Source organism: Trichoderma reesei (genome assembly GCF_000167675.1).
Source record: "Trichoderma reesei QM6a unplaced genomic scaffold TRIREscaffold_8, whole genome shotgun sequence".
In the NCBI taxonomy this organism is placed as follows: Eukaryota; Fungi; Ascomycota; class Sordariomycetes; order Hypocreales; family Hypocreaceae; genus Trichoderma; species Trichoderma reesei.
In genome coordinates this window covers 1,272,852-1,286,591 of record NW_006711155.1, presented here as the reverse complement: position 1 = coordinate 1,286,591, position 13,740 = coordinate 1,272,852, and the positions used below count along the sequence as shown (strand labels likewise).

The following is a 13,740-nucleotide window of genomic DNA, read 5'->3' as shown; positions in this document are numbered from 1 at the left end:
AAAAAAAAAACAGAAATGAATTCGAACATTGGGCTTGCCCAGCCATTTCTCCCCTCTTTCGATTTACCATCATACTCTATTTTCCCCCCCAAACACTTGAGCTCATATATGTCATTTTCACACACCATATACAGACGGAGATACTGCACATACGCAGGGGATGCGAAGAGAGATGCTGACTGATTTACGACGATTCTAGATGAGAAAGAATCTGATAGAAAAAGCGCTGACGGCGAGATGGAGAAGTGCGTTTCTTATAATGGTTTATATCTTTATGGCTTGGCATGATGTTTACGCAATGTTTGAATGGGCGGTCTCGCACATGCACATATATACCTGCTGCTGCTGCGCTGTGTTAGAACTTTTGGTTTCTTATAATTCTATAGATGGCATTTACCGTACTTATACCGACTCACATACTTACCTTGCTACTCAAACGCCATTGGAATCATTATGCTTTTACGTGGCAGTTAATAGATCTCTTTTCACAAGAGTAGCAAACCGTGTCGACCGATTCATCTTGTATAAGTCGTCCGTAGCATATATGCAGTAGCTCAAGGGTGGGCAGACAGAAGGGAAGCTGTACAGTTTACTACTATGCGGTGATGGCCGCATATACATACATGCCAAGGACCTCAGCGGGCATGATGGCAACGCATTACGCTGTAGCAGACGCGCCCGAGCCAGCTCGCATCGACGACGGCTTTCTGAACCCCTTCTCAGCTAAGCTGGTCCTCTATATCTCTCCTCGTCCGTCCTCTGTGCACATTCTGTGTCCCGTCATTACTGAATCGCGAGTTTGGATTGTTTTGGTCACAGAGTTGTGGTTTGAAAACTTTTGTTGGGCTGTCAATCTCCTAGCAGCCGTCAAGACTATAGTTGAGTATTTTCAATGCTAGAGAGCAGTCTCTTCATTGAGCTTTGCTACGGGATATGCTCAGTTTATATCTGCTGGAAGGATGAAGAGGGGCCGGGGGAGCATGGGACATGAGCATGGCGGAGAAATGATTCTAATTGTGTGGTTGTCTGGCGTGCAAGTAGATGTTTGTAATTGTCTCTTCTGTTCTTAAGGACAGAAAGAAACCTGCAAAGTCGTAATCATGACCGGTCAGCTTTGGTCATCTTGTCAGCTCGAGCCGCCTGAACCCGAGACGGTGCCTTTTAAAGGGGATCGCACCACAGAGGCGTGTCTTGTCGTTGAGAAGTGCCTGAGGTAAGTGGGATTCAAGATAACCATCACTCAGGCGTCTGTGGTTTACGTAGGCTCACAGAGGTATCAAGAGGGTGGCTATCCAGCATCTCAGCAAGTCAAGATGTCATCAGTGCTACTGCTTGGTACCCCGAATTAGATAAACTGACTCAATTCTCTGCCAAAAAACCTTCTGATTTCAGGCAGTATAAGGTTCCATTGATACCTACTAATATGTTCATGCAATGAAGACTGTTTAGCAGCAATTAACTCTATATCGAGAAGCGTTGGATGCTGGGCAACTAAGGCAGCCAAGCTGGGATATTGGACAGCCACTCTCTATCAGATACCGTTGCCTAGCACTTCGTGCCCAAGACGCAATATGCGGGAGATCAAAACTCGCTTACTGCTCCAGTATTGGACTTCTGCTCCGTGCTTTGTTGTATCCATATGCACCGCAACAGTGACGACAAGACTCAATATCAAGAAGGATGTCAGCGCAATCGTCTCTGTGCTCTACCAGGTAGTAGTCGTCTTCCACCAAGAAACGCGGAGCTTCTGCTCCTCAGCGGTAGCGGCACCCACGCCGATGGATCAAAGGTAGCGTCCCTTTCGTATCCGCTGGCGTAGGCTGCTAGGGAAGCAGATGAGAGGCTCCATCGATTGTCGATCGGACTAGTAATCAAGGTCCTGGAGTATTACTAGAGTCAATCGAATGCTAATAGTAGCACCCATCATGCACGGCGGAAGAAGGAAACTCAGATCGGTGACAGCCGCACCAATCGATGTGGTTCTCCGGAGTGTTTCTTCTTCACTATATCTGCCTAGAAGCACCTGTACAAGTAAGTGTTGCTCTGGACCAATTCGTCTTAGCATCGGCGTGGCAGCAACCGGAATGAAAAGCCGCATTGCTAAAGATTCAACACATCTTGCATATGTGGTCCAAGACTGGCGCGCCTTGGCCGTACTCTTCGCTGTGCTCGTAGGTCGCATTGCCTCCCCTATCACATCTAGCCGCGGATGCAGGTTGGGCGCCATGCATGTCCAGAAACTGACGTGTTGCCGACCGCGGGAAGCTCAGCCGAGCCGGATGGAACCCTACAAAACCGGAGATGAAAAAAAAAACTCTCCCCATCTCAGCGGCAAATCTTGGAGCGCACGCGGCGCTGCCCGTTCATTCGGAGCGACTTTTGTATAAACTCGTACCTCGATCCCTCGGCATGTTGACCCCATGGTGGAGAGGCTGATCGCCATCTCCGCTCGTATCCCTCGTCTGTGGAAGACAAAAGGAACACCCTCAGCAGCAGTCACCTCAGCCAGCCGACATGCCCTGTCTCGCCAACCATGGCACTCGCTGCGCACGGGTCAGCATGGAAGCGCGGCCAACGTGGCTTTGCCGGGTTAGCCTTGCCATTCAACCATTTCCGTGGAATTGGGGCGAACGGGGGGTCACCGCGATGCCCTGGCTCTGGGCTGCCGTGCCGGAGACTAGCGAGCGCTGAAAGGCTCCGAGGAAACACATGGCCTTTTCATTGACCGGTGTCGCTGTCGCTGTTGAACAGGATGGCGGTGAGATTTGCCGGCGTGACGTGTCGCGCTTGAGATGGAAGACTTGATGCTCGTACCCGTACCAGATCAGATGGCGATTGATGGCAAGAGTCGCTTTCCGTCCCGCTGACGATGGGCATCGTCAAAAGCCTGAATGTAGAGACGTTATCCTGGGTAAGGTTAGTACTAACGTATGACTACTAGTAGGTTAGTACCAGGTAAGGTAGGACCTAGGTAGGTAAGTAAGCAACGAGGACCTTCCTTGTAGCCAGAAAGGCACCGATTGCCGCTCATCTCCTTCCCGTAAACACGAGCAAAAAGCAGCCAATCAAGCGCGCCACGACACGATTTCCCAGCTCCCAATTGCCAGCATCTGGTGAGATGAAGAAACAGCCCGTCTTCCTGGACCGCCTCTGCGTGTTTCGGAATTTGGCGCGGCTGCAAAAGCCCTCCGGGCGCTGCTGGCTCGTGATTGGTTGGGTGTCATTACACAGGTAGTCTACATCCCTGCCCATCCTTCTCCACCGCTCCTCCCCTAGACAGCTTGTCAGGGGAAGAGATCCTAGATTGGGCTAAGCGTCAGGAACAGGCTTTTGATTGGCTCGCTGAAATGGGGAGCGGCGCCGTAGCGTCGGTCAGGGGGAAGTTTGCGAAGCGGGGCTGCTCTCTGGGAAGCCGCGTTCGTGAGTGGGTTTGAGATTGTCACTTCCTGGTCTAATTTCAACCTTTTTCTTTTCCTTTTTCCCCTTGTCTGAGGCTCTCTTTGAATCGATCAAGGTCACAGCCTAAAGACTGCGGCATGAACATCATCTGCTGAGGGATCGTATTTGCGAGAGAAACAGCAGGCATCGAGAGAATCTGGCGTTTGTTGGAGCTGTTGTGAAGCTTGACGATATGTGTCGCCTCCATCTCCTTATACATACGGGTACTACACTGCCGCGCCTCAACGTGTGCGACGGGGACGTCAGGGCACCGGCCATGCCGCCGGTTTTATTGTATTATTGGTTATTACTGGTCAAGCTCTCTTCGCTCTGATGGATCACGTTTGTGGGGGAGATTGGCCTCAGCCGGGACCTGGTATGTATGCAGTACGAATTACTTTGCACTCATGTGCACACATTTGGTCACGGTCCTGAACCCGGCTCACGCGGGCCTCTCCACTGCCTGAGAAGACCCAACCCGACTCCCAGCCCTGACCCTACAAGTAATACTACTACTAGTACTAGGAAACTGTCAAAGAACAAACGCAATGGAACGTCAAATGATTCCATGACCCACGTCGGTGTCATTGAAGTCTCCGCAAAAGCATTCGCTTCCCATAAGACTGCCCGGCGAGAGATCCCGTGTCATGGATACATGCTGATCAATGCCTGTCGTCCTTGAGGAGAACCGTCAGCCTCATTTGCCAGGCTTGAGACACATTGAATTTGAGAGTAACCGTGCCTTGGCAAGTTGTCACACTGCCGAGTCGTTATGGTAGCATTGGAAAATGAGTTGCGACAGTCTCTGAGAGCTCTGTCGTGTGGCTTACCAGTCGACACTCAGACAAAGAGCTAAGGTTGACTCGCCCGACAAGTCAATCCTTTGGCGAGCTCTCCCTTGGCGATGCCATCACCATGGCCACGTTTTCCCAAACATGGAGACGAATTAGCGGCCCGAGTTGATCGCCGCTTCGTCTATCTTGTGCTTCAGCTTGAAATTGAACATCCGGTGGGTCGGGGAAAAAAGAAGGAGAAAAGACGAAACGCCATGCCGAGTACGAGCGCCGAGACTTTGCACCTACGAAGGACTACCTCAAGTCTCACAGGACAGGGAGGTTTCACGCACGCTGCATATAGTACCGACATGCCAAGCGAGGCCTTGGCTCGATTTTCTTTCCAGATGCTCCACGTCGGCCCATGTGTGATCGTAGGTCGACGTACGAGTATGCCACGAACAGGGCGTTGACATCAAGGTTGGGCGTTTGGCGGGAGCGATTGCTTAGCTTGCGTCGATCATGGGACAAACAGTGATAGACTTGTGCTCTTCATGGCCGGTCGAGGCTCTCGCCGGCAAAGGCGTACTCGTACGGAGCCCCCTTTGCACCGCAGTGCCCTATCTCGTGCCCCGGCTGTCCCGAGGCATCGCTTCGCCATTCGGCTGTTTCGGACGGAGAACGTCCAGACGCGGGAAATCTCGCCATCTACCTGAACCGCACCTGCATGCGCGATGGAGCTCCGATGCGATGTAGGCGCTATGACCTGGTGGAGATGCCGGGCGGCAAGCGGTTGGGCAGCATTTGGCGTCCAGGTACACGTCCGACCGGCTTGAAGAAATTGGACGAGAGTGCTGAACGCTGTTGAGCCAACTGAAGCAAAATGAGGCATCCAGTTTGTAGCCGCAATAGATGTGCACTGGCAAATCGAAAGAGAGCGAGGATGGCCACAACTGGAGCGATGGTGATACAAGTGCAATTCTGGCTGCGATCGCCAGTCCTCAAGAGTCCCACGCTCGAGTCGGCCTCATGTTTTCGACCTGTCATTTGTCGTGTCCGTGAGCCTTGAGAAAGAGAAAAGAAAATAGGAGTCTGTCTCAGCTGTTGTCCGGGTCACTTTGCTTTTTCCATGTCTCCTGATCTACAAGAGCTAATCAGTCGTAACGGCAGGCTCTGGATAGCTACCCAACCGTACAGAAGGGGCGAGTGCGATGCGCCTACAGCTGAACTGCTCACCTCCTTGCACTCTCTTCGAGCCAATAGGCCACTTTGGAAGGCTAATGCCATTCTGTTGTTTCTGTTGGATCAAGCAACTGATGCGCCACCGCGTAAGAGGGAGTAAGTATCTGGGGCACGTAGATGACAGTCGCAGAGGGAGCGTTGTCCGAGTGCATCTGCTCCGTCGCATGCATTTGCCACAGCCTACCTAGGTAGTACCTGAGCGGCCCTTCTGCAGGTGCGTATAAGTGCATATCGGCCGTGAATGCGGAGCTGCGACAGAAGTTCTCGTGGCGACAGAGTGGCTGCTTCTGAGTGGTGACGAATATCGCTTGCATGCATGCTGTGGAACGGGCGCATCACCAATTGAACCGACCGCTACCAGGCCATCCCTTCGGTCGGCTAAGCTGTGATTGGGGCTCGAATTGCCTATCAGATGTCAGGGCAGGCTGCGATATAGTAGTAGTATGGATGTTTGAGTTTCGTCTCGCCCGCTGTGACGGACGCTTTGGGGAGTGATCAAGGATTGACGGGGCCCCGTGTTTGATGGCAGATGAGGTGTAAACAAGCAATAATGTGATGTAAGGGAGAGATTAGTAGTAAGGTATCAACCAGCACTACGAGAGTGTCAGGACTGCCCTGTTCCAAGTAACCTTTGTACACCTCACTACCTAGTACCTAAGGTAGGTACTCGCAGTTGCGCGTCTGTCGAGCCGGGTTGATGTTGTGTGGAAGGCGGGCAGCGCTAGACCAAGCCGAGACACAGCCATTTGCACCTGCCCTCGAGGCCCCCAGGCAGTTCATCTCTGAGAGTTTGCATGCCTCACCACGAGGTACCTACTTGTACTTACAGTACCTTAAGGTAAGTTATTAAGAGAGGTGGAATGAGTTCTTGGGGGTACCGAAGGTACACGATGAAGAATCCAGCACTTTCATTGAGAGGCAAGTTGGCCTTGAGGAGAAAGAGAGCGGCGTCTGAGCCAAAGTTTCACGTTGCATCACGTTTGTCCGTGTCGGTGAATCAGGGGAAAGCCGGCTGCATGTGTCTAAGACACGCAGCTGGCTGAACACCAACCTACAGCCCTCTCCACCAATCAAGCGCTCGCCTGCACCTTGCATGCAAGGGCCGCGTGAAAGCGTCTGCATATTAGTAGGTACTGTACAAGGTAGTAGTAGTACTGCTAGGTATCAGACACTCGTTCGTCATCTTTGCTCACCATAGGTACCCTCGAGTCTGTCCACAAAACAGCAAAAACAACAACAACAACAGCAGTAACGATAGCAAGGGATCAACAAACCAACTGAAAAGTCAGAATTGGACGCTTCAGAGACAAAAGTCTGGTCGGCCCCTGTCCCCAGGCAGTCCACAGCCCACAGCGCCCCCCTGGTCGTGGCCGGAGAGGCACAGGCGGCGCCATTGAGCGCTACGCCGCTGTTGAGTGGCTGCCAGGGTGCCAGGCCTGCCAGGACCTGAAGTTTAGTGGCTAGCGGCCTGTGGTTAGCGGCCCGCCGCTCAGGCACAAGACCTGGCAGAGGTCGGGTGCTAGGCTCTAGCACGGCGGATGGAGAGCTGGAGGCCATCGCCAGCTCCAGTCGAGCTCAAGCCCCTTCTTGTCATCGCCGGCATCCTGATCCCAATTTCTTCTACCCTTGCCCGGCTCGCACGCTTCTCTCCACTCTTTTTTTTCTCCTCTTCATCCGCTCACGGCTCTTGCCAGCGACCAGCTTTGCCCTTTTTTCCCCTTCTCTTCTTGTCCAGCAGGCGAAGTCGTTGGTATCCCGCCCATCGCGTCCACGCTCATTACGACCAGCCACGAAGGAACCCGATCGTCGTCGCCGCCGTGTTTGCAATCACCGACTCGACTGCGCCTTGTCGACAGCTGCCGCCTCCGAAGCATGCTCTCTTGCGCGACCTTGTGATATCCGAGGCTCCTTATCGTGTTCCGCTTCCTGGTCTCACGACGCCAACGCCCAAAACCCCCTTTTGAGTGGCAAGTCCGAGCAGCTGCTCCCCTGCAGCGCCGTCTACAACCAACGCAAACCACAGCCCAAGGGCCGTTTTATTGGCACGCATTCTGCTGCGAGGCTGTCCTGCAGGTACCCGTCGAGCGTCACGCATAGCGCCAAGTCACGGCGCGCCTATCGAAGTGGCATCCTACATTTGACAGCGCCCTGGACCTTTCTCAGTCTCTTCGGAAATCGGATTCGCAACTCTTTCTTCATTTATTCGAACTCTCGTTTCGCCTTCTTGTTACAAGGCTTGGCATCCCATTCTTCCATTGGTACTTTCCTGGTACGTCAACACTGCTATTCTACCTACCCAACCTATTCGCCTTTCAAGGACAACCCGCGACATACCGAGATCAACAAGGAGCAAGAAAGCAAAAACAGAACTCAGCAACGAGATACAAGAAGACTGGCGCAACTTGCTGAAAGAGGTGGACGATACCAACCTGATTTGGCCCATCTCAAACCGCTTCATGCCGACACCCTCATGCTCACATCCACCACAAACACTATGGTTCGCCTTTGCGCTTGATGTCTGACGTCTTTGCTGGTAGTTCAACTTAACGCACGAAATCCACGACACGCCAGTGGATGACTTTATGACACGACATCCGATTCTCGGCCCGATACACTCGTTTTAAGAAAGCTACTGCCTCTTGTTGAGTCCTTCCGATCAAAATGAACGTATTCCGGAATAAGAAGAAGGGCAAAGATGAGGCCGAAAGTGCCCGTCCGTCGATGGAGTCCGAGTCCTCCAGCCCCTTTCGAATGTTTGGCAAAAAGAAAGGCCAAAGCGAAGAAACCAAGCCCGAGCTCGACATCAGCAGTGCTCTTCCCTCCACCGATGACTTCAGAACCAGCTTGCTGATGACTGGCCTCTCGGCTCGTTTTTCTATGCTGCGTGAGCAAGACGACCCTACCACCAAGGTAGGCAAGGCGAGTGATGACAGCGTCCTCTTTCCCCGCGGACAGTCAAATTGGAACCTCGGAGGACTACAAGATATAGCCGAAGTGGAGTCGATAAGGTCACCCTCCATCTCCCGGTTGGAACCTTTCAACATTGATGACTCCGGAAGCGTCATGAACCGGGCGAAGCCCGTCGACGGCAACACTCTCTTTGGCGGCCGACAAAAAGTCTACAGGCTCCCGGCGAACGGCTCTGGAGCGGGAAAGGACGGCCCCATGTCTAGCCGGACGCTACTCGAGGATGATGTCGGCATGTCGGCATTCCAGAAATGGCGGTTGGCAGAGAAGGAAAGGCAGATTGCTGAAGGTGGCGAACCCTCTCCCAATGAGACGGCAGACCTTGAGCCTCAGTCAGGACTTCAGTCAGAGCCTCTGCAAGAGTCTCAGTCAGAACTGCTGTCAGAGTCTCGGTCTGAGACTAGTCGGCGACGAGAGACAAGCTCAACAGTGTCGTCTGTTGCCGCCCGCTATTCCACCGCGACGTCGGTGACCTCACAAGGCGCTCCGTCCGTCAGGGACTCCCAGTTCACGTCGTCCACCTCGTCGTCTTCTGCGGAGCGGAGCGTCCTCCGGACACGACGTCTCTATGAGCAGGGTCTAAGCCGCGATATCCAAGACCAGCAGTCATCAGCCATGTCCAGGATGGATCACCTGTCCAAGGGACGCCCATTTGCATCTGCGATACCGGATGGGGCTTCACCGACTGCCAGTCTGTTTGGCGATCGCATCTTGGAGAGACGGCCGATACTGGCAAAGGCTAGTGCCCCCAACCTGCGGTCATTCACTCCTTCGACCACCAACTCTGCAGCCACTTCTCCTTCTGAGCCCAGTTCCAAGTTTCCGGCCGCTGGTCCCCCCAAGTCGAATTTTGGTGCCGCGCCCATCAGCCCCCCTATGAGTGAGCCAGAAAACCATCCGATGCTTGCTATCCAGCCCAATGACAGGGGCAAGGCCACGGCCATGGGCGTCTTCGAGAGACCAGCTGAGAAATATGATGACTCCACATATGCCCAGCGACAGCTACAGCTACAGCAAGGACGAGAAACGCCGGTGAACCGTCACCGCTCAATGGAATCCAGCGTCTCTGCCACTTCCGATGTCAAGTCTTCATCAGCAGCGCAACCAGAAAAGATTGAATCTGTGGCAACCAAAACAGTAGGCCCCGAAGATCCCCCTTCCTTCTTCGATGATAGCGACGATGACTTGTCCATGCTGAACGGAGCCCTGAATTCCATCAAATTGCCAAATCCAAGTCTGTCAGTTGAAAGACCCAATGACGGCGATCATCCAGCCTTCAAAGGGCCCGCCATCCCTGCCCCTCTCTCGCTCGGTTCCCGGGGGCTGGCTGGTAGCCTTTCGGCTGCGCCCAGTCCTATGCCTGGAGCACCGCCGGACTCTCCCACCCTGGGACCGACTACCGGCTTGAGTGGCATGGTGCGGGCTCATCTGCGCAGCGACAGCAACGCCTCCTCGATCTATCCCATGCCGGAAGAGGATTCGGAGCCGGCTAAGGCGCAGAGTGGTCGGAGCCTGGATCATGACCGTAGTCCAGGCTCAGCACCATTGGCCACCCATGGGCGGGGCCCTATGTCCCGATCACCCTCCCGGCCCAGGATCTCCAACGACGATGTGGAGAGGGAGGAGGAGGATGCATTCGCCCGTCACCTTGCCGATGGCGCTCGACGCGTCCGCGAGAAGCTGGGCTCAATGGTGGATGCCGAGATGGACAGGCCGCCTCCGATGACACCGTCAGCCTTGGAGGGTCCCAAAGATGTCCCCCCTCCGCGAACAAATGCGTTGGGTATCCTCAAATCAAAGTCCAGCCACACCTCGCTGTTTGACCGGCACGCTCGTGACCAGAGTCAGCCTAGGTCCATGAAGATGGTCATGTCGTCGACGTCTAACGGGAGTCTACCACCATCTCGTAGAGGTTCCACGGAGGCCGCAGACGACTCGCGTCGAGGACGGTCAACGCAAGCCCGAGAGCGACCATCTGATGAGGGAACTTCAACGGATAAGGAGGACAACGTCCACGTCGGTCTGAAGGCATTCCGCCAAGCCCGCCTCGAGCTCCAGAAGATGAAGGATCTGGATACAGTGCCACGTCCCTCGGAACGACCTCCGCTGAGCGCACGATTGGCGTCGCACGATGCCGTCGGCCCTCCACCAGCCATGTTTAATAGAAAGGCGCGTGACGAGTCTCGGCATGGAAGTGGTTCTCGCGCAACCTCCCGAGCGGGCTCGCGAGCTCCTTCGGAGCGAGAGAGGAGCGGCTCCGAAACGAGCAACACGGGCCCCCCTCCCCTTCGACCGATGCGACTAAGGAACGGATCGAATGCATACGACGACCAGTACATGCCGGTTAGTCCGCCAGGCAGTGCCAGAAGCGCGACGGGTATGAGGCACGGCCCTCCAAGTGCTCGACAGCGTCCTCCCTATGAGGCAGGACAGCCCTCCCCAATGGCCTCTCCCGTCGGCATGGGCACGAGGTCCAGAAACGGCAGCCTGCTCGGAGCGACGGCGTCGACGCCGAACTTGTTGTCAAATGCAGCAGCCCCTCCACTGCCACCAATCAATCCCCGGCGCAAGACCCTGGGCCGAGGCAGCGAGGATGGCATGCCATCGCCGCGAGTCCCCGGAGGCTTCCCCGGCCTGGATGAGTCGGATGACGACACTCTGGCCCAGCGCCGACAGAAGCTGCGCAAGGCCACAAGCGAAGGCACCAGCCTCAGATCGAGAAACGTCCCTCCTCCCAGCAACGGCATGAGGCCGCCCATGCCTCACGGCGGCAACCCCGGCAGTGACCTTCCGGGCGGCCTCATCTGAGCGCCGCACCGCCGGGTCGAGCTCTACCTCCCCCATCTCTTTTTTGTTCTTCCCAAACGTGATCTGGGCGCATCTCGTTGCTTCTTGTAAGGTGTCACGTCCCATTCAGCCTCCTGAGGCAAACGGAATGGAACGGCAAAGAGACGCCTGCCGATATCGACATTGTAATATTATAACGGCTGTACCCTATCCGACATGACACGTGCGCTTTCTCGATCTTTTGTTTCTGCTGCACTTTCTTGTCCTCTATATGCGACGTATTCTTCATCTTTCATCCTGTCAACCTACTTGTGGGTATATACGTGTTGATGCAGGGATGCAATCTTTTTAGGGAGCGGCTCTGCCTCCTCTCTCTTCTTCCATTCTACTTGTTCTTTTCTCTGTAAAGCAGCGATTTATTGGTGGAACACTTTTCAGGCGGGACTTGAATCATAATCACGGCGTCGGGATCTGCTCTTTCGAAGGAGACATGAGTTGAGTGCAACTCAGCACAGAGAAATCGATTCACACCGGAAAGGGGGACTGGCGGGCGGGGTGGTATCATGGGGAGACGCGGTCGATGCTATCATGAGGCGGATGGTGCGGCGAAGTGCCACTGTGAGTACAGATAGCGTAGCTGCGAAGTAGTGCAATTCATATCCCAACGATGACTTTTGGGTGAATTGAAGATGTGATCAAGAAAGGGATGAGTACGCTGGCCTTGGCTACATATTTCGCCGTGAAGCCGGTGCTGTGCTGCTCCTCGGCGGAGCTCTAGCAATTATGCGCTTGCGAGTTACCATTGGAAACTGATCAATACTCCGATCTCTGGATATCAGGGCAAGTTTACGGTCACGATGATGCAGAGCCTCGGGGAAATGGAAAGAGACGATCCATATGGTCTGCAAGTTTGGCTCAATCAAACAAGGCAAAGGCCGAGCCGGGCATATGGACAACATCTTGGACGCTCCCCGAGCTGAACCAAAAAAGAGGGCGTGAGAGTTACGTTACTTCGGGGCCTGTCGGCTAGCGATTTCCTTTCTCCTAGCTGCTTTTTGCAATGCTTCGGTGTGTGACATCCATAAGAGACCGGGGGAAACAGGGGAGATAGGGCGAAACTGATCTCTTGTGTTATCAATCGTCTTTCAATCCTTTCCCCCACGTAAGGTGAAAGGAGTTGGGGGAATAATGTGTGCCCAGAGAGAAGAGGGGAGGGGTTATTTCTCCGAGACTTGACTCAACTCTACGGATGCTTCTACCTTTTGTCGACACCCGAAGCTCTACAACTTCCGAGCATATATACATCGAAGCCGGGTTTCCTCTGCGGTGTTGGCCTGACGATCTTTTGTTCTGTTCTGTTTTATCTTGCCTCGTCCCATACACTTTGGCTATTGCTCACGCGTCAACTGAGGAGACTAGAGGTATGTACGTTTGAATGAGAAGGCGAGGTTGCGTGAGATTGAAGCTTGCAGAGCTGAGGAAACCGACACACGAACGGCCGGCTTGCACCAAGTTCTGACAGTACAGTCCAGACTCATCAACTTTAGAGTATCACGAGATCCTCTAGAAAAAGGTCGACAAGACTGTAAAAGCGATGGCGTTTATCCGACAGTACAAGCCCTCCGACTTTGACGGCATGGCTCACATTGTAAGTGGAAAACCCTTTTTTTTCCCCAGCTTTTTTTCCCCAGATGTCATCGACGGGACGCTTGGCTCTTATGGCCAGCTCCCGAATCTGACGGTGACGACAAGCTTCCGCCCCCCCTCCTATATACCACTCTTTTTTTCCCATCCTCGTGATCCCTTATTTTTTTTTCTCCTTATTCTAAGCTTGTCACTGCCACTACCCCCTCTTAAATCTCACTCTCTCACACACACTCACACACTCTTTTCTTCTTTTTCCCACAAGTGCCGCGAGACGCTCAATCCGGCGCTCGCCTCGTCCGCGGCCGGCCGTCGCCTGGCCCCCTACGTCTGGACGCACCAGTACACGCACCTCTCGCCAACGACGTGCTTCGTGCTCGACGACGGCGCAGGGCAGCCCGTGGGGTACTGCATAGGGTGTCCCGACATTGCCGCCTTTGTGGCCGATTACGACTCGTACGTGACGGATGTTCTCGACGTCTCACCGGAGGGGGAGGTGACGCGGCCGGAGGATCTCGAGGCCAAGGGGGAGCCGCTGTTTCTGGCGGACGGGAGCGTCAACGAGGTTGCTTTGGCGCGGCTGGCGTATAACCCGCGGTTGTTGCTGGTGGAGGGCAATGATGACTTGTTGGCGGAGTACAAGGCGACGATGCACATTGACTTGTTGCCGGAGGTGCAGGGGATGGGGTGGGGGAGGAAGTTGCTGGAGAGGTTTGTGGGCAGTGTGGAGGGGGTGAGGAGGATGAGGGATGGGAGCGAGAGTCGAGGGATTTGGATTGGGGTTGCGGGGGATAATGGGAAAGTTGTGCCGTTTTATGAGAAGCTTGGGTTTAGGATCAAGGAGAGGCCGGTGGAGAGTAAGACTTTTTTTATGGTTAGGGATTATTGA

General features: G+C 54.2%; 2 protein-coding genes across 2 annotated transcripts; both read left to right on the top strand.

The window, feature by feature from the left end:
• Positions 1–8,114: 8,114 nt before the first annotated feature.
• On the top strand, positions 8,115–11,228 carry TRIREDRAFT_107151 (uncharacterized protein; the record flags this gene model as incomplete). Its single annotated transcript, XM_006965134.1, has 1 exon — positions 8,115–11,228. The coding sequence occupies one exon, from the start codon at positions 8,115–8,117 to the stop codon at positions 11,226–11,228; it is 3,114 nt and encodes a 1,037-aa protein (XP_006965196.1).
• Positions 11,229–12,801: 1,573 nt separating this feature from the next.
• Positions 12,802–13,740, top strand: TRIREDRAFT_22257 (uncharacterized protein; the record flags this gene model as incomplete). Its single annotated transcript, XM_006964783.1, has 2 exons — positions 12,802–12,855; positions 13,117–13,740. 2 exons carry the CDS (start codon positions 12,802–12,804, stop codon positions 13,738–13,740), a joined length of 678 nt encoding a protein of 225 aa, XP_006964845.1.